Source organism: Tenrec ecaudatus, chromosome 1 (genome assembly GCF_050624435.1).
Source record: "Tenrec ecaudatus isolate mTenEca1 chromosome 1, mTenEca1.hap1, whole genome shotgun sequence".
Lineage (NCBI taxonomy): Eukaryota > Metazoa > Chordata > Mammalia > Afrosoricida > Tenrecidae > Tenrec > Tenrec ecaudatus.
Genome location: NC_134530.1, coordinates 1,337,744 through 1,357,897, shown reverse-complemented (window position 1 = coordinate 1,357,897; position 20,154 = coordinate 1,337,744). Strand labels below are relative to the sequence as shown.

Genomic DNA, 20,154 nt, shown 5'->3' with positions numbered 1-20,154 from the left:
TGGTGTGTTTGAGCCACCCAACTTCCTGGTGGCTAACAGCAAAAGTGCTTAACAACTGCATTTTCTAAACACCCTACTCCAGGTCTAGCGTGAGTCTTTAACTCCCCGGCATTCAACCATCTACAATCTGCAGCCCTGCCCTTGAATCGGACTCATCTCAGCAACTGGCACCTGGCATAGGACTCATTATGAGAATGGAGTCAAGTGGACTGCATACTGAGTTCTTCTTTTAGACCTGAGCTCTGGGGATGGGAACTGCAAGAAACCAGGATTAGAAGGGTCTTTGGAAATCTGGGTGTGACTGCGAGGGGGTCATGAAGGATGGTCAAGCTCTGCCAGACTCCACATATTGCCTCCATGGAGCTGGGCCTAGATAAGTGGTCCTCAGGGTCTAGGAATTTTGGGTTTCAGAGACAGAATGATTGCTTGTTATATTTTAATCTGAAATTCATCCAGTAAAATTTCTTTCCCTTTTTCCTCCCTGTTCACAGCCTTCTTATGGAAACATGCCAGGTGCTACTGTTGATAGGGTTCTCTGTGACTGTGATCTCAGGCCTTTCTTCTGAGGTTATTTGAACTGCTTACCATTGGAGAAGGGAATGCGCTTTACCCTTTGCACTACCTAAGTCCTCTGGGGGAATATACACTAGAATTAAATTTTATGGATATAAATGATTTTACTTCTTCAATTGCCAAACTGTTGGAAAATAGGATGGAGAATGCTCATTTCCTGAGTGACCACACAATCAATTCTTCAAACCATATTCCAGAGACCTAAGGGTTGGGCTGGAGGCAGGGCTCATCCATGCTCTGATAAAGCACATCCTGTGATATCTCTGGTTACTGGGGCACCCTCCTCCCAGCACCACAGAAGATCTCAAGGTGACCTTTGACTGAGAGTCACACTGGCTATCCTGATTCCATTGGACTGTGCTCATTGCAGTGAAACCTGTGTTACTTACGATGAAGAAGCAGAAGCAGCAGGAGGTATTTGTAGAGCTGTGCTCTCACCCACATGTCATGAAACTGGTGAATCCCAGCGTGACATAAATGACCACAATTTGTCCTTCATTTAAATGGTTTTAATTTTTGCTCTTGTGAACATACACAGGAAAACACATATTACCCTAGCAATGTCTTCATATAAAATTAAATCACCCAGATGGGTGACATTCTGAGTCTGTGGCCATCCTTGCCATTCTCTCTGCAGATGATCCTTCCACATTCACATGAATTCCTGTCTCCAAGTTTCTTGTCTAATCCACAAAAAGTTTCTGCTGACAGTGTGATTCCATAGGGGTTCTTCCAAGAACACAGAGCTCAGGGCTACTCATTTCAACAATTAAATTGAACCGTTGAAAACATGTTTTTCACGTGTGTTTTCACTTTGGTCTGTGTCTCAGGTGTGGAGGCCTAGGGCAGGAGAGCCCTAAGGGATTTTATGTACAGATGTGACCAGATGGGGCTGCGCTGAGGAAGTCAAGGGAAGAGCAGAGCAGAGCCCCTGTGGTCCACAGTGGTGTTGAGGGCAGACTATATATATGTGGAGCTCCTCCTTGGTTCCAGCACTGCCTTCTGGTTAACAGTCCCTGTGTTGTTCCAGAGGCTGGAGGGACAGAGAGCCATTTCACACATCTGTGCCCTGCGTAGATGCAGTGTCTCCCAGCACAAGGCTACTTTTCCAGGCTCCTTCCAATTCTTCCTGCTGTTCAGGGAGTTGGGGCTCTACAGGAGGCAGGTGAGTCACAGGTGGGATGCTCTTTCTGCTCCTTTTGGTTCTCTGGCAGCTTCCCACTCCAATGCTCCCAAAGAACATTTCTGAATATGAACATATCACGCAGCACAGTGGCTACCGGGATGGGGACCTGGTGCTTGGAGGCTTTTTCCCCATTTACAAGTTGACGCACAACTCTGAACTACACCGCAAATTTTTCATGTCCCATCCAAAAGAAAGTGCATATGACTGGTAAGTCCTCTCTCTCTCTGTTTCTCTCTCTCTCTCTCTCTCTCTCTCTCTCTCTCTCTCTCTCTCTCTCTCTCTCTCTCTCTCTCTCTCTCTCTCTCTCTCTCTCTGTGTGTGAATGAGAAGAGAGAAATAAGGAAATTACATATTTTCCCCCACAATAATGGTTTTACATGCCTCTTTCTTTCCAAAGATTGTAGCTTGCCTTTAAGTCTGCTCTGATTCATGGCGACCTTCTGGGCAGCAGAGTAACACCCTACCCAGACCTGCACCAGCTCCGTGCTCTTGCTAGGCCTGTGCCCGTTGTTGCAGCCACTGTCTCAGCCTAGAGGGTTTCTTGGATTTTCACTGACCCTCCACTTCACCAACCCTGATGTTTTGTTTTGTTTTATTCACCACAACTCTGCCTTCCTTTCACTTTCCCTTCTGGTATATTTTTTCTTCTGAGTGAAAAAGAGAATCAACACCCTTTAATTTCAGCTGGCTTGCAAGAATCCTTATTAGCGATTTTCTTCAGGAAAGCTTATGTTTCCATATTCTATGGGCAATGTTATGAAACCTCCCTGGGAAAACCCCAAATCACTGCCTCAAAGTTAATTGTGAAACCAGGTGGCCCAGTGTGTTACAGCATAGAACCAATCTCTTGGAGGCTTCTTAGTGGTGCTCTCTGCAGAAGCAGATCACTAGGCTTTCCTGCCAGGGCATTGATGGGTTATTTTGAACCTCTAACCTTGTTTAGTAGCCTAAAGAAAATAATTTCTGACACCCAGGAACCAACCCTTCCCCACAAAGGACTCAAAATTCATCTTATTTCTGTCTCAGGATGTGGGGGAAGATAGACATGTTGTGTTAAAAAAAGACTAGGTTAGATTTAGTGCTAAATAATAAAATAGCAATAGAACATCTAAATCGCACGCTTGTGATAATGTCTCTTGTAGAGAGAACAATATTAAAGTCCCTTCTCAGGGGGACCATTGAGCGTTTTCAGAAATTTGAAAGCATAAGGAAGGGCAGCTCACCGGGCCCTTCTGAGTTGCCCTCTGCATGCTTACAGAGGCCATTTCTGTCTCTAAACCCTCCCAGCTCATCCATGACAGAAAATGAACATGCTGGGCAATGTTGTTACCAATAATGCATACTTTGTTCCCTTATTGGTAGGGTCTCCCAAATAAGAAAATTACTTCAGAAACTCCAAAGGTTTAGAATTGTTTCCTTAGGACACAGGGACAAGCATTTTTTGCTCAACGTAAACTTCAGATAAATTCATTGGGAACAGATGTTCTATGACAGGTAGCTAAGATACATTCCAGCAAATTGTCAGACCCAAAGGAAAAGTCGTTGGGTGTAAGGCATGCCACATTGCTGTATGTGTAGAACTTGTTGAAATGGTGCATGGCGGTGTACACTTTTTCGCAGTAAATTCTGAGGATACCACTGTCTAGTCAAAAGTTCTATGTCCAAGCTTTCCCTACCTGCTTTCCTCCCCTGCCTGGCTTCGTGGAATGCATCACAATGGTTTGCTTTGTCTAGCTGTACCTCTCCACAACCTTAACCTACTGTATGTTGGGGTCATTCATGAATCAGAGTTTGACATATGACAACATATATATGTGGATTATTTCCTGCTATGGGACTTTGTTAATAGCCCTCCCCATTGGACTCACAAGTTTTTACCAATAACCTCTAAGAAACAGACCACTTATCCCTATCTAGGGTGATAGATTCTGGTACTTGGGTTTCAGGAACATCCTGCCCATAGCTGCAGATTTCAAACCATCATCTCAACAATTGATCTGCACTGAATTAATTTGGGGGCCAAAAACCCCAGATGCTCTCCTTGGCTTGGAACTGGCATACTTTGGCGACAATGCATGTTTGGTTGTGGAGCAGTTCAATAAAGTGAGTCACACTCAGGTTTCTGCTTCCCACAACAAACGACAGTTATCTTGACACTAACCTTCTGTCCCAGAATCGTGCAATACCCTTCGGAAGGGACCACAATGTGGTATGAGAATTACCAAAATGTGTCACAGAGGCACAATTTGAACAAATTATTGGAAAATTGTTGCAGACAGACTTGTTCAACGCAGGGTTCCCACAAACCTTCAACTTTTAAAATATATATATACATATACTATCTGTGCAGCACCATAAAGGGAAGTATGTGTATGATTTGAAGTGTACAACTTGATTTTTCTACTCAAAGTTATTTTCTCTTGGCCTTGATCAGGTTGGATGACAGGGCCTATAGTTATGTGTTGGGCTTTCTCTTTGCCATCGAGGAGATTAATAGGAGTCCCCACCTGCTTCCCAACATGTCCCTGGGTTTCCGGCTCTACAATGCTTATCCCAACGATGTTAGCACCCTAAAGAGCACCCTGGACTGGCTCTCAGAAGGTGAGCCCCCCATACCTAATTACACCTGCCAGAAACACATGAAAAGCATGGCTGTGACTGTCGCTCTCTCCTCCGAGTTCTCAATGCAGACTGGGGCCCTGCTGGAGCTCTACAGGACACCAAAAGTATGGTGGTTGGGGGGATGGGTTTTCCTTCTTCAGTGCTGTTCTTCTACCACTTTGTAGGCAAAAGGGTCAAAGGTACTGCAGATTGCTCTGGAATGTGTTGCATTTGTTATTTTGGCCCAGAAACTGGGAAGGAAATGATTCATCAAGACATTGTTGTTGTTTAAGACCTATGCAAAATAACTTCTAGAAATTCGGATCCTCAAATGATCCCCAAGGTGGAAAGTATTTTTCTATAAGCAAACATAAAGCCTTCACCAAGCTTGTGGAAGAGTTCCATAATGATGTAATTTAGTTTTTCCTTGAGTTTTGGAAACTCACGTGTATTAATTTTACCTTGCATTTTAAGCAATTTTATATGTAACTCGTGTTCATGGCTTTTGAACATGGTTTTTGCTTTGGGGCTGCCATAAGCTGCTGTGATAAACTCTGCAAGGGCATGGTTTTCAAGAATCGATATTTGTTTCTCACAGTAGAGACTAGCCATCTGAATTCAGCATGCTGACTCTAGAAAACACCTGTGCCAGCTCTGGGGTAAATTTCTTTTCTTTTTTCTTCTGCTTTTACTCATTACCTTGGCAATTCATGCGACTTCAATATCCCCCCATTTGCATTTGCTAATATATGTGTCTGTGATGTTCCTTACAGGACTCAAAATTGATGGAGTTGAGGGCATAGCCTACAGATATGACCTCAGTAATGTAACAAAGGCAATCCTATTTCTATAAGTGATTTCATCCAGAGGTATTGGAAGCAGGACACTAACACACATTGAAGGGATGCATTTTAATCCATATCAGACTAAGCGATTATGCTCTTTTTGATTCCATATAGTTTAGGCTCCCAGAAACAATTTCTTTTTTTAACCTATTTTTGTATCTTACTGTCTCTATATCTCATAAAATCATCAATTGTATTTATTGATTTCCTTCCACTCCCCGACTTTCACTGTCCCTTCCCCCAGCTCCTCTGCCATCATCAAAGTCTGCTCTTTTGGTGTGAAAACCATTTTCTCATCTTATCATTATTGTCTCCTAGTATTTTTCACTATGGGCTTGGTGAACTTCTCTCAGCATGGTGTCTTCGAAACATGTCCATGCCATCAGAGACTTGTCAGTTTTATCAATGTTCTCGAGTGACACGTGTACTCCATTGCATGCAGGATGAATTGTTTTATCCACTAATATAGGCTGATGGAGTTTTGGTTATTTTCCAGTCTCCTTGCTTTTTAGATCAGATTTCAAGATACATAAGTGTGCATGGTTTTTATTTGTTTTGGTGTATGTGTGTGTGTGTGTGTGTGTGTGTTCTGCCCCTTGTTTGTAAATCACATGATTTACTATACTAGGAATAACACAATCAAGCAAATCTCATGGCATTCGTTGTCAGAAAGGATCTTGCTAAGTCCATCCTAAAGAACAATGCTATATGTGACCAGATCAGATCTATCCACCTTCAAGGAAATCAATCAATTGGATTAATATTCAAATTTATGCATAACCACAAAATCTAGTGATGAATAAATCGAAGAATTCTACCAACCATTTCAGTCAGACATTGATCAAACATGCAATCAATATGCATTGATAGTTATTAGTAATTGGAATGCAAACGTGGGAAACCAAGAGGAAGGAACAGTACTTGGATAATATGGAATTGTTGGTAGAAGTGAAGTTGTAGGTAGAATTTTGCAAAACCAATGGCTTGTTCAAAGCTTGCTTCTTTCCACAAGACGTGAAGCAATTATACACATGGACTTCCCCAGATGAAATGCATACAAATCAAATGTACAACATGTGTGGGGAGACACAAAAAGAGAAGGTCAATATCAGCACCTAAGCCCAGATCAGGTGCCAACTGTGGAACAGACCATTGATTGCTCACATGTAAGTTCAGGATAACGCTGAAGAAAAAAATTAAAGTCCATGAGAACCAAAATACCACCTTGAGCCAATTCTATCTGAATTTCAAGGACATCTCAAGAACAAATGTGATGCATGAAACACTAATGACATATGATCTGTTGCGGACATCAAGGACATCATTTGTGAAGACAGCAAAAGGCCATTAAAAAGAAAGGCAAGATCATGGTGGATGTCAGAAGAGACTCTGAAAGTTGCTGTTAATGGTAGTTACTGAAGCCAATGGAAAACAGGCTGAAGTCCTGGGGCTAAACAGAAAATCACAAAGGGCGGCTCCAGCTGACCAAATCACACATGTTAATGAAATGTACATAGACCAGGAATTAGAAAAACAAAAGGAAAGAGCATGTTGGGCTTATCCAAAATGGAGAGAACTCAAGAAAACAACGTAATCTTTGAAACTGCAATTTTGAAAGACTTTAAAGGCAAAATACTGAATGATTCAGGAAGCACCAAGAGACGATGGAAAGAATACAGAGTCACTGTGCCAAAAAGAACATCCCGCCATGTCAGGAAGTAGCATGTGAACAAGAATCACTGGTGCTGAGGGAAGAAGTTCAAACTGCACTGAATGCATTCACCAAAGATAAGGCTCCAGGAATGTCGGATGCCCATTGAACTGTTTCAGAAAGTTGACGAAGCACTGGAAGCAAATGCCAGTAGTTCAGACCCTATGCAAAAGAGGATGTGGAACAAGCGATGTCATTCCTAAGGTCACATGTATTAGGACTCGGTGCAGAATATCCCAGCAAGATGTTTATTTGTGCTTCATTGACTATACAAAAACATTCGATCGTGTGGACCATAATAAACTGTGCATCACCTTGGGGAATTCCAGAACACTGCACTGTGCTCATTCAGAACTTCTCCATGGATCAGGAGGCAGTTGTGCCCACAGAACAAGGGATTTCTGCACGGTTAAGAATCAGAAAAGCTGTGTCAGGGTTGTATCATCTCCCATACTTCTTCAATCAACATGTTCAGCAAATCATCAGAGAAGCTAGATTCTATGAAGCGGGGTGTGGCATCATGATGGGAGAGAGGTTTAATAACAGACTGTGGTATGCAGATGGCACAACATTGCTAGCTATAAGCGAGGAGGACTTGAATCACTTAAGGGTGAAAATCAAGTAGTGTAGCCTTCAGTTTGGATTACACCTCAGCGTAACAAAAACCCAAATCCTCACCACTGGATCAAGAGGTAACATCATGATAAATGGAGAAACGTTTGAAGGTGTCATGGGTTTTGCCTTCACTGGATGCACAATCACTGCTTCTGGAATCAGCAGTCAAGAGGTCAAGAGATGTGTTACATTAGGTGAATCTGCTGCACCAGACCTCATTAGAGTATTGAAGAACAAGGATGTTGCTTTGAAGACTAAGTTGTGTCTGACCCAAACCATGGCATTCTACATTGAATTTGGATAATGACTAAGGAAAACCAAAGAAGCATAGATGCATTTGAATTGTGGTGCTGGAGAAGAACGCCACAGACTGCTAAAAGGACAAATCAATATGTATTGGAAGACCTAAAGCCAGAATGTTCCTTAGAGGTAATGTTGGCAAGACTTCATCTTCCTTACATGGGACATATTTTCAGAAGGGACTGGTCTCTGGGGAGGGACATCCTGTTTGGGATAGTGGAGGGGCGGTGCACAAGAGGGAGTCACTAGGTGAGGTGGAATTGAAACAGTGTCTCCATCCGTTAGCTCAGGCGTGGGAACAATGGTGAGAAGGGAGCAGGACTGTGCAGTGTTTCCTTCTTGTGTGCATTGGCTCGCTGTCACTTGGAGCCGAGGCAAGGACATCTGAAAACAACAATATTTATATCTTCTTCCCGAAGATGATATGCCTTTTTCTCTTGAGGCATTGCACGTTTTTCTAAGTTTTGAGATTAACCCTTTTTCTGATACGTCCTGTCTAAAATGCTTCCCCAGTCCGTGGGTTCCTTTCAGAGCTTCTGATGTAGTCTTTTGGTGGACGCAAATTTCATATGTTAGGACATCTCAGGCCTCTGGCTCTCTTCTATTTTGTGTATGGGGTGTTTTTTTTTTTGGTTCTTGTTTTGTTGTTATTTTTCCTGTTGTACTGATGCTTTTGATTTGGTCTTCATTTTCATCCGACCCACTTTTTATTTCTTTTAATGGTGATCTTATAGTTTAAGAGTTTACATTTAGATCTTCAATCCGTCTTGTTTTTGTATGAAGTGTGAGAGATGGCTCTGGTATGTTTCTTTCTTTCTTTTTCCTTTTTGAGAACGGAGTTCCTTTTTGATGGCACCATGTACTGAATGATGATCGCTTCTCCATGTAGTGTGGTTTGGCTCTTTGTAAAGTCAGTAAGTGCATCAGTTGTCTACAAGTAACAGGGTATTTTGACTAGTAACAGTAACAGGGTATTTTGACTAGTGACTTGTAATAAGTTTTACAGACAGGAAGTGAGAATTTTCCCATTTTCTTCTTCTTCTTAAGTAGTGCTATGCTTCTCCTGGATCTGTTTCTTTTCTATATAAAGTTGGTGATTAGTTTTTCCATTTCTATGGAGAATGATGCTTTGATCTGGAACACAATTGCACTATATTTATAGACTGCTGTCAGCAGGATCCACATGTTCACAATACCGAGCCTTTCAGGCCGCGTACATGGAACCCTCTCACATTTCAATACCTCTCTCTGGGTTTCTTACAGTAGTGCTGTCTATTTTCTGTGCAGAAGACTTGCTTCTCTGGCTAGGTTTGTTGCCAAGTCTCCTATCTTTTAGAGCCTATTGTGACGTTTCCTTACTCTCCTTTTCAGAGCCTTCTCCTTAGTCTACAGGAGTCCTGTTGATTTTGTTATATTGATCATGTATCTGTCTGTACTGCCAACATCCCCAACTAGTTACAGTAATAGTTTTGTCAGGTCTTTGGGGTTTGGTGCATACAGAATCATATCATCTATAAACAGAGAGTGGTTTACTTCTTTGAAATCTGGATGGCTTTGATTTTGTTTTGTGTCTACTAGCCCTGCATAAGTCTTCAATAAGTGTGAAGTACTGTGGGCAGGTGGCGGCATCTGTTGGGGCCAAGGGCAGGCAGTGCGTGGGCTCTGGTCTGGCTGCAAGAACCATAATCATATGGGGAAACTAACTGGAGATGGAAGGACACACTGTGGGCAGACTCTGGCAGCAGGAGGAGGCTGGCTTCTGCAGTAACCACAACAGCAGGAAGGCCGATGGTGTAGGGTGGCTGGGTACCAGGCCACAGTGCATACAGGTAGGGGTTTGGGGGAAGGGCGACACCAGGAAGGAGAAGAGCTCCGGTTTGCCATGAGTCTTTTTTTTTTAATCACTTCATTGGTGGCTGATACAACTCTTATCACAATCGATACATCCATCCTTTGTGTCAAGCATATTTGTTGCCATCATCATTCTCAAAACATTTGCTTGCTATTTGAGCCCTTGGTATCAGCTTCTCATTTTCCCCCTCCCTTCTCACCACCTCTCCTTCATGAACCCTTGATAATTTATAAATTATTTTTGCCATATCTTACACTGTCCAGCGTCTCCCTTGACCCAATTTTCTGTTGTCCATCCCCAAGAATCAAGGTCATATGTAGATCCTTGGAATCAGTTCCCCCTTTCCACCCCACCCTCCGTACACCCTCCTTGTATCACCACTCTCAGCACTGGTCTTGAAGTGATCATCTGCCCTGGATTTCTTGTGATTCCAATTCTTATCTGTATCAGTGTACATCCTCTGGTCTAGCCAGAGTTGTAAGGTAGAATTGGGATAATGATAGAGGGGTTGGGGGGAAGAATTTAAGAACTACAGGAAAGTTGTAGGTTTCATCATTGCTACAGTGCACCCTGACTGGCTTGTCTTCTCCCCTTGACCCTTCTGTAAGGGGATGTCCATTTGCCTACAGATGGGTTTTGGGTGCCCAATCGGCATTCCCCCTCCAAAATGATTTGATTTTTTGTCCTTTGATGCCTGATGTCTGATCCCTTTGACACCTCATGATCACAAAACCTGGTGTGCTTGTTCCATGTGGGCTTTGTTGCGTCACAGCTTCATGGCCACTTGTTTACATTAAAGACTGAGACAGCAGACACTATATCTTTTGATAGCCCTACGCCATCTTTCTTCACCACTGTTATTTATGCACCCACTTGTCTCTAGCGATCTTATCAGGAAGGTAAGCACACAAAGATATTATTTTTTGTTATTGATGCGTGATAATGGATTCCTTCAGGTGCTGTGAGCCTTAATTATATGCTCTGGCTCCCCCACTCAGCCTCCTGGTCCCCAATATAAGCCATTCCTTTGGAGCTTCCAGCAGGACCCTCTTACCTGGTCACCATCGTACCAGAAGTCCTCCTCCTTCTCCTCCTCCTCCTATTCACCTATCTCTGTTTTAATTTTTGCTGGATGGCATGGATATACACCATCTGCCTAAATAGACATGTTTTAATGACAATCTTAAAATTATTTACAAAGAGTCACATGATTGGTCCTATGAGAAGACAATGACAGGGTGACATTATGCACCTTACAGAGATGTGAGAATTAAAAATGGCAGAGGTTATTTAACTTGTCCACAGTGACTTAGCTACTCACAAAGTTGATATTTGAAATCCATTTATCTTAATCTGAATATTGCTTCTTACCCACTGGGTGACCTTCGGGAATATAACAGGCAGCTAAAGGAGCTCAGGATGCACTGGTTAAGTGCTTACCATTGGATCTCACCAGCTGCTCCCTGAGAGAGAGACTTGGAGATCTGCTCCTCTCAACAGGAAGCCGTGAGAACCCCCAGGGCAGTTTACTATGTCCTCGTGGGTCACTGGGAGTCAGGATCCACTCAAAGGCTCCTCACAACAACCACTGAGCAGATGCAATCCCTGGCAAACTGCTCCCCAAAGGTCTCCACTCTGAAACCCCTGTGGAGCACAGCTGGACTCTGCACACTGGGAGGACTCGCTTGTGTTTCTGTAATTCTCTTGTTACCTGTGCTTTCAACAACCTACATGGAACATCTCTCTCTTTGCATTCAGATATTCTGTGGCTCTTTTGACCCTTTGTTGGGAAACAAGGACCAGTTTTCCTCCCTCTATCAGATGGCCCCCAGCCACACTTGTCTGGCTTCCGGGATGGTCTCCTTATTGGTCCATTTTCAATGGACCTGGGTCAGTACTTTAGTGCCAGAAGATGCAAAAGGTGAGCGGTTTATTTGGGACCTTAGAAGAGAAATGGCCCTCAAAGGTGTCTGCATGGCGCTTACAGAAAAAATTTCAGTGACAAAGGAAATTTACAAACCAGAAGATTTGATCTTCATTCTCAGAATATTAGACTCATCTGCAAATGTGGTCATTGTTTATGGTGACAGAAGTACATCAAATGCCCTGTTCTTTGCAGCAGACTATCACTTAACAAGGCACAAGCTATGGATCACTACATCTCAAAGGGAAGAGATTGGCTTACCACTTAGCCTCTTCTTAAATACTTTCCATGGGTCCCTTGTCTTTACACAGCAGAGTTCAGAGATTCCTGGTTTGAAGCACTTTTTAAGAACAGTGAATCCTTCCAAGTACCCTGAAGATATCTTCCTTAGCAAACTGTGGCTCAACCATTTCAATTGCTGCTTTCCAGAAACTTTCTGTGGGGAAAATTCTGAGTGCCCACCCAATACCTCCTTGGCGTCTCTTCCTAAGCCTTTTGTGGACATGGCAAGGATGAAATCCATCCAGTATCTCTACGACACTGTACACCTGGTGGCCCAAGCTCTCCATGAAATGATTGTTATAGGAGGGGAAGAAGCCGGGTCCCTGAGAGATGACAGGTTCCCTGTGTGGCTGGTAAAGATTCTTTTTACATTTGCTTTACACTAATGGCTTGTTAGCAATGAATGTTATTTTAATGAGTTATAAAATTATCAAACCTTTAATAGCTAAGTTAATCTTGAAAAATAAGGTAGAATTCATACTTCCTAAGATAGTAAAACATACTAATTTTAAACATACCTAACATTTCAAAACATGCTAACAAGCTGCAGTAGTAAAAACAATGTTTCAAATATAGAAGAAAATAAGATGGTATGTGCCCATAAAGATTTAGAGCAGCAGATACTGTTCAGGGCATCAATGTGTCTGCATTGACTTGAAGGTAGTGGATTTTGTTTCCATTTAGTCTTGTTTCTCAGGAGGAGACAAAAGGTACTGGTTTATAATAGACATACAGACCGACAGAATATATTTGAAACTCTAGAAATAAATGCATACAACTATGGCCAACCAACCGATTTGGGCAAAGGCTCTTTCTTTGATTTTGAAGAATCTCTCCAAGAGCTCTAAAGAAAACCAATGATCAGAGTTTCATATCGTGATCATTTCTACAATAGTCATCAGAAATATATTTATGACAGTGGTTCTCAGCCTTCCTAATGCTACAATCTCTAATACAGTTCCTTATGTTGTCATGCCCCCCAGTCATAACATTGTTTCTGTTGCTCCTTCATCACTGTAATTTTGCTACTTGTATGAATCTGTTGACTCCATTGAAAGGGTTGGTCAACCCCCCAAAGGGAGCATGCATGACACACAGGTTGAGACCCTCTGGGATTTTTTTCAGATAGTTTAAACTGATTACAGATGGATCTTGGGCACAGATGGATTAAGTGATTGCATTTATTCTAGCCTGCTAGCCTAAAGTGTGGTCTTTCAAAATGAAACAGGAACATCACGAAAATGCCCATAGTTCTTGGTAGGTGCTATTGAGTGGTTATAACTGAAAGCAATCCTATGCAGAGCAGAAAGAAACAGTGCCCAGTGTTGTCCCATGCCAACAATAGCTCTTGTGTTTGAGCCCATTGCGGCCACTGCTGTGTCAATTAGTTTTGCTGAAGAGCATCCTCCCTTTCCCTGCCCTGCTACTTCACTACACATGCTGTCCTTCTCCAGGGACCAGTCTCTCCTGACAGCAAGTCCAAAGTAAGTGAGATGAAATCTCAGAATCCTTGGCTTTAAGGAACATTCCAGCTGTATTTCTTTGGATACAAATCTGTTTGCTCTTTTGCCAATCCATGGTAGTGTCAATATTCTTTTCCTGAATCATAATTTAAATGCATTGATTCCTCTTTGGATTTCTTTATTTAATATCTACCTTTCACATACATGTGAGATGATTCAAAATATCATGACTTGGATCAGACACACCTTGGTCTTCAAGACTTTGCCTTTCAACAGTTTAAAGAAATCCTGTGCAGCATAGTGTCTCAATGACATGATTTGAACTCTTACATCCTGTTGAATCCTGTGACTTTGGTGCCCCTGCTGGCCTTTGGAATACTGTTGACATAGTTTCCAGGATCACAATAACACAAAAGCCACCATAGTATGAAACACTCACAGGCATTGGTGGAGAACCCCCGTGGAGTATTTTAGATCTGTAATACTTTGGGTTATCATGCCTCAGAATTGATGGGTGGCTGTGAATTTAGGTTGGATTGTTTTTTTCCTGTTCTGATATGTTAGGACATTCCATTCTGTGGATAATCAAAATAGGGACCATATTCAGTAACAGGGGAGGAAGAGAGGGAGAGAAAAATTTGTCTGAGTATTCTGCCTCCAATGTCCTTGCTCCTCTCATTTCATAAAAATGCTTTTCCTCCAGCTCCACCAATTCCTAAAACACACGCTACTGGAAAACAGCACTGGAGAACATGTTTCACTGGATGAAAACAGACATGAGATGTCACGATATGACATTTTAAATTATCTGGACTTTCCTGAAGGTTTTGAATTTCATGTGAAAGTAGGAGAGCTGGTTTCCCAGGGCCTACATGGCCACAGTTTGACGATTCGGGAGAAGCTTATAGAATGGCCTATTGGATTCGAAGAGGTTAGATGAATATTTCAACTGCATCAAAAGAAGAGACAAGATATGAAAATAATTGTGTAACCACATAACTCACTATCAAATTTGTATTTATTAACATATCATTATATACTTGTTACTGTCCAACGGTTTTAAAGAATACTTTTAACTAAGGTGATCAGGGTGCTACACAATAGACTTGCTCCATAGTCGTTTCTTGGCTGTGATCTTAGAGAAGCAGGTGGTCAGGTTTCGTTTCTCTTACCACCACTGGGTGGATTTGGATGGAGTGTAGAGGGTCAATGACAATCAGGAAGACATATCTTCCTCAAGTAGATTTTGGTCAATAAGCTTACTTAAAACTATAATTCAGTAATTGCTCATCTAAGTGGAAAGAATATTTATTGAAAAGAATGTAGAAAATGTTTAAAATGTTTACATGAAAAAAATTAAAAACAGAAAAATTTGAATGGATCTTAAGGGAAATCAAATGATAGGGTGCTGAACATGCAATGTAACTCTGTGCACAATCACCCACTTCTTATTTGCGGTTGTCAATCTGGTTTACTTTGTTATCCTTGCTAGTTTATTGCTGCTCTTCTTTGTTTTTAAATGTCTTTCCGTATGGGAAATCCAGGAGAGGCACATCTCCTGCAGGGCTTCTCAACCTTCTTAATGCGGAGGCCCTTTAACACCTCATGTTGTACTGATGCCCAACCATAAAATAATGTTTGTTGCTACATCATCACGGTAAATTTGCTACTCTTATGAGTTGAGTGACCCTGTGAAAGGGTTGTTCAACTCCCAAAGGGATCACGACCCACAGGATGAGAACCACTGATCTACAGAGACAATACCTGGAGCAGTTGTTCCTTGGGGGTATGGTAGGGGAGGTTGCAGTAAATGGGGGGCTAATAACAATGAGTACAGTTATGAAGATAATATTCCAAAACAGATGGTGATGATGATTGTACAATTCTTCTTGATGTGATTGAACTTTTGAATTGTATGATATGTGAATTACATGCTAATAAAAATGGGGGGGGGGAGTAAAAGAAACCCCATGAAGAAGTACAACAGATGGTGTATTTACTGAATGTGGTTGAAAGTTTGCTGCTTGATATACACAAGATTGTGGTTGAAAGTTTGCTGTTTGAGATGCACAACCAACAAAGTAAAACAAAACCCTGAAATAGTTACTGTGAAGTTCATTCTGACTCATGACTGTGCCCTGTGACAGAGCAGAACTGGGAACAATAGGATTCCATTGACCTGAGTTTTTATACGCAGATTTCCCACACATTGTGGTGCTGCCGGCTCCATGCAGAGATCCACTTTCACAGTTAAGTACAAACCACGCTGGGACCACTGTGTACAGAAACAGGGCAGGAAGGAATCTGGTGACCTAGAGTTCTCATGACTTGTACACACCTTTGAAACTGACTTCACTCTTTGGTCCCCCCTTTCCCGCCCCCGCCCCCCCCCAGCATACAAGAAGTATTTTATTTGACTTGAATCAACATGACACATCCACATATTGTTTTGACTTCCCTGTGTGCATCCATTATGGCAAAATTTCAAAAGTAAGTTGTGAGGCATTGAAAGCAGTGTTCAGGTACAGTGGTGGTGCCGATGTGAAGCACTTGATGGATACCTGAAAGGTTCATTGCTGGAACCTATTAGAGCTATAACAGAAGAGAGCCTGTGATTTGCTTATGCAAAGATTACAGTCTTGGAATCCAAATGGGAAATTGGATTTTATCTTCTAGGACCATTGCCAGTCTGGATCACTAGGGCAATGATGAGTCAGAATCACTTGACAACAACAAAAATTATTCAATATCACTAATAACAACAGAACAATATTAGTCAGTATTATTCCATGATACTATTCCTTCATACAGTATTAATGAACTGTTATCAATGATTCTTTTCCTTCAGATTCCCCACTCTGTGTGTACCAAGAGCTGTGGCCTGGGATTCATGAAAATTCCTCAGGAAAGGCAGCCTTCCTGCTGTTTTGATTGTATTTTGTGTCCAGAAAGAGGAATAACTAATCAAACAGGTATGAAGTGACAAAATTCCACAAGCAATTTCTCTCACTTCGTATAAGCCTGAAAAGGGTTCTGGGTAACACAAACAGTTCTGGGATCATTTATGTTCTCAACCCACCCGGAGGTGCTGCACAAACAAGTTGGTTGATTTGTTGTCAGAGATCAAAGACACAGAACAACCAGTGGAGCACAGTTCTGCTCCCATTTCTGGGGATGCCATTAGTCGAGTTGATCCAAAATGCATCAAACAACAATTTTTCCAAGACACACCATTTCTCAGGGAGAGATGACATGTGGTTTTTAAATATGAGGGTTGTCAGGTAGATATAGAACAGAGAAAATTAAAACAAAACCCCTCTCACATGAAAACCCTGAGATTTGAAAGGTGTCGCTCTGTGCTCTGTCTCATATTCCCTCTCACTTTCCTCTCTAGACAGCGATCAATGTACAGAGTGCCCCCAGAGTCAGTATCCCAACATGGAGAGGACTCGCTGCCTACCCAAGATTGTGACCTTCCTGGCTTATCAAGACCCACTGGGGATGGCTCTGGCCAGCACATCTCTGTGCTTCTCTGTCATCACAGCCATCGTTTTGTGGGTCTTTGTGAAGTACCGAGACTCTCCCATAGTCAAGGCCAACAACCACACCCTCAGCTATGTCCTGCTCCTCTCCCTCCTCCTCTGCTTCCTCTGCTCCTTACTCTTCATCGGCCGTCCAAACGCAGTCACCTGCATCCTCAGCAACATCTCCTTCGCAGTCATATTCACTGTGGCTCTTTCCACTGTTTTGGCCAAAACCATCACTGTGGTTCTGGCCTTCATGATCTTGAGACCGGCAAGAATTATGAGGCAGCTGCTGGTGTCTGGGGTTGTAAACCTGGTGGTTCCTATCTGTTCCCTTATCCAATTGATTATCTGTGGCATCTGGCTTGGGACATCTCCCCCTTTCATTAACATAGACTCATCCTCTGAACCCAGGAGCATCATCATTGAGTGCAACAAGGGCTCTGTCTCTGCCTTCTACTGTGTCCTGGGATACCTGGGATTCCTAGCCCTGGGAGCCTTTTCCTTGGCTTATCTGGCCAGGAACCTGCCTGACACCTTCAATGAGGCCAAGTTCCTGACGTTCAGCATGCTGGTGTTCTGCAGTGTGTGGGTGACCTTCCTCCCTGTCTACAACAGCACTCAGGGCAAGGTCATGGTGGCTTTGGAGATCTTCTCCATCTTGGCCTCCAGCATGGGGCTACTAGGCTGCATCTTTGCCCCAAAGTGCTATGTTATATTTCTAAGGCCACATGGAAACACATCGAAAGGGTTAAAGAGTAAAACATACTTGAGGAGAATATGATCAGAATCTCTTTTGTTTGTTTTCCTCGCATAGTTCATGAGAACGAAATCACGTAAGCCAGGAAACTAGACTACCACGTGCTCAGAGCCAGAATTAAAGTCATTCTTAAATCTCTTTCTGCGTCTTGAATTTTATTTTGTTCATTGTTGTTAAGAGAAAACAATTTTGGTAGAGAAAAATGAGGGTTTATATTCCCACAAAGAGTTATAGTCTTAGGATCCCACAGAGACAATCCTGGTTAGACCTTTAGAATCTTTATGAGGTCAATTTGACTAGATGGCAGCGGATTAGGTGCTTCAGAATCAGTGCCTACTCATTTCCACACTGCGCATGACAGACACAATAAAACTAACTTGAGTGAGGAAGATGGCCTACCTGGGGTCTCCGAACAAAGCGGGTTTGGTGTCCAGGTAGCAGAATGGTAAGAGTCTGGTGAGTGAAATATCCCCATGGGACAGCACCCCAACCCCACCCCACACATTTGTCCTGGGCCGGGGCCTCGGTGAAACAGGACCGGACTCGTGGGACATCTCCGGTCACTGGGCTGCCGCCATCGCACCCGCGACTAGCCTAAGCTCCATCCACAGACCGGACCCCAGACCAGAGTCGCTTTCCTGCACTGCCTAGACAAGCACAGCCGGTTATGATATCCCCTACACCAGCTGCCCACACCCCGGCACCTCACTAGGAGAGAAGCTTTCCTCTTCCACATATCCCCTCTCCCCTCGTGGCAGCAATCTGCCCTTGGGCCCACGTCCCATTCACCCAAACTCCGGGTAACAGACCTGCGGTTGTGTGGCGACCCCCACGGGGAACCATCCACCCACACCGCTGCCGCGGACCTCTCCACCGGTCCTCCGTGTGCCCCGCCGCCCACCCCTGTCAGCTTAGCACCTACTCCACTCGAAGCTGGGACCCTGCGCTGAGCACTTCCCGCAGGAGCCATAACCCAAACCGCGCCTAAGCCCGACCCTGTTTTTCTGTGGAGCATCGCCTCCCGCGCTACTGAGTCTGCCACTGAGGGCCCCTCCCAGCGCCAGGCGCAAGAGTGGGTGCCCCTGCTGAAAGGGAGCAAGAGTGAAAGAGCTCTGCACTTCTGCGGGCTGGCATTGCACCCCCGTGTGCTGTGGGGATCCCAGCGGCTGAGACTCTGAGCTCTGAGCCTGGGTAGAGGACGGGGGCCATTGCCCCCTGCAGTTTCGCGCCCAGGCACCGCTGTCTGTGCGGCTCGGCTGAGCAGCCTGCCCTAGCGTGCTCACAGCCTGGGCAGATTAAGCAATAAACATTCCGCCTGCTTGGGAATCTGGGACTCGACTTGGCAGTCCCTGCAGAGCCATCTGTGCGCTCCAGCTGGCTCTCAGCACCTAGGAACCCTGTGGGGTCCCCAGTGCCAGCTCCTGAGCCTGCCGCAGCCCTCCCCAGCCACCACAGGATTCGGGCACTATGGCCTGTGCCTCCTCTCAGCACCCTTAGCTGCCCTAGCACTTTCCAGCTAGTGCAGGAGGACCGCCAGTGGGGAGCTGCTCCCACCTGTGTAGCCTCCAACCACAGGCTAAACTCTACAGGCCTGCAGGGACCTGCAAGGGCTTGCTGATCTGTAGAGCATTCCCACCACCACCCCCCACCACATAGCCCCGCTGCGGAGCCCAGATCAGCACCATGTCTTGGGACAGCGCGAACTCACCCACCTCCGCATTCTATTAGGCATCACTAGAGCTTAGAGGGAAAAGAAGGGGGAAATTTTTAGATCTACACATCTTCCATCTAGCATTGTTTTTTAAAATCTTTCCTTTCTTTTACTTTCTGTGCTGTATTCTCTCTCTCCTTCCTTCCTACTTTTTCATTATTGCTAGTACTTCTCTTCTGTCCCTTTTCTATAGATTCTTCTCTCTCTTGTTTTCTTCTCCTTCCACCTCTATTATTATCACAGCTTGTCCCTCCTCTTTTATAGATTCTCATTCTACCTCTCTCTCCAATTTTTTGCTTCCTCTGCCCAATATTTTGTTAAAAACTATTTTTAAATTGTTAACCTTTTAAATCTTTTTTATTACTAACCCTCCCCCCCCCAAGAAAAGGGGCCTGATAAGAGTACCCTGTCAAACAAGGTCAAAGCAGCCTGAGGGCCCTCACCGAGGCTCCAGCCCCCACTCCAACTGCTGAAACATCTCACCACTGCTGGTCACTAAGCCGTCGGGGAACTTGGCCCACACAACAGCCTGACCCACCCTTAGAGTAGGTCATAGCCAATCACCTGAAACAATCCTTAACAATAACATAGATAAGGTTACCCTGGTCTCCCAGAAGCATGGGGCCTATGAAAGGATGAAGGAAAAATCAACAGACCACATCACTCCCAACAACACAAAAAAAAAAACAGAGAAATGAGACACAGTAACAGACCTAACGTCGCTCATAGAAGAAACAGATATAGATCAGCCACAAAAGGAAATCTTCAGAACTGTGCTTGCAGTAATACAGGAGCTAAGAGAAGCAA

At 43.7% G+C, this 20,154-nt stretch overlaps 1 protein-coding gene across 1 annotated transcript; it reads left to right on the top strand.

Annotated features, from left to right (window-relative positions):
- The first annotated feature begins 963 nt into the window (after positions 1–963).
- Positions 964–17,660, top strand: LOC142430109 (vomeronasal type-2 receptor 26-like). The gene is made up of 7 exons (XM_075535164.1): positions 964–987; positions 1,788–1,966; positions 4,194–4,485; positions 11,442–12,242; positions 14,056–14,283; positions 16,201–16,324; positions 16,747–17,660. Exons 1-7 carry the CDS (start codon positions 964–966, stop codon positions 17,658–17,660), a joined length of 2,562 nt encoding a protein of 853 aa, XP_075391279.1.
- Positions 17,661–20,154: the final 2,494 nt, after the last annotated feature.

Coding starts and splice junctions, on each gene's coding strand:
- LOC142430109 (XM_075535164.1), top strand. CDS start 964: ATGAAGAAGCAGAAGCAGCAGGAG. Junction 988..1,787: donor AGAAGCAGAAGCAGCAGGAG/GTATTTGTAGAG, acceptor GTTCTCTGGCAG/CTTCCCACTCCAATGCTCCC. Junction 1,967..4,193: donor AAAGAAAGTGCATATGACTG/GTAAGTCCTCTC, acceptor GGCCTTGATCAG/GTTGGATGACAGGGCCTATA.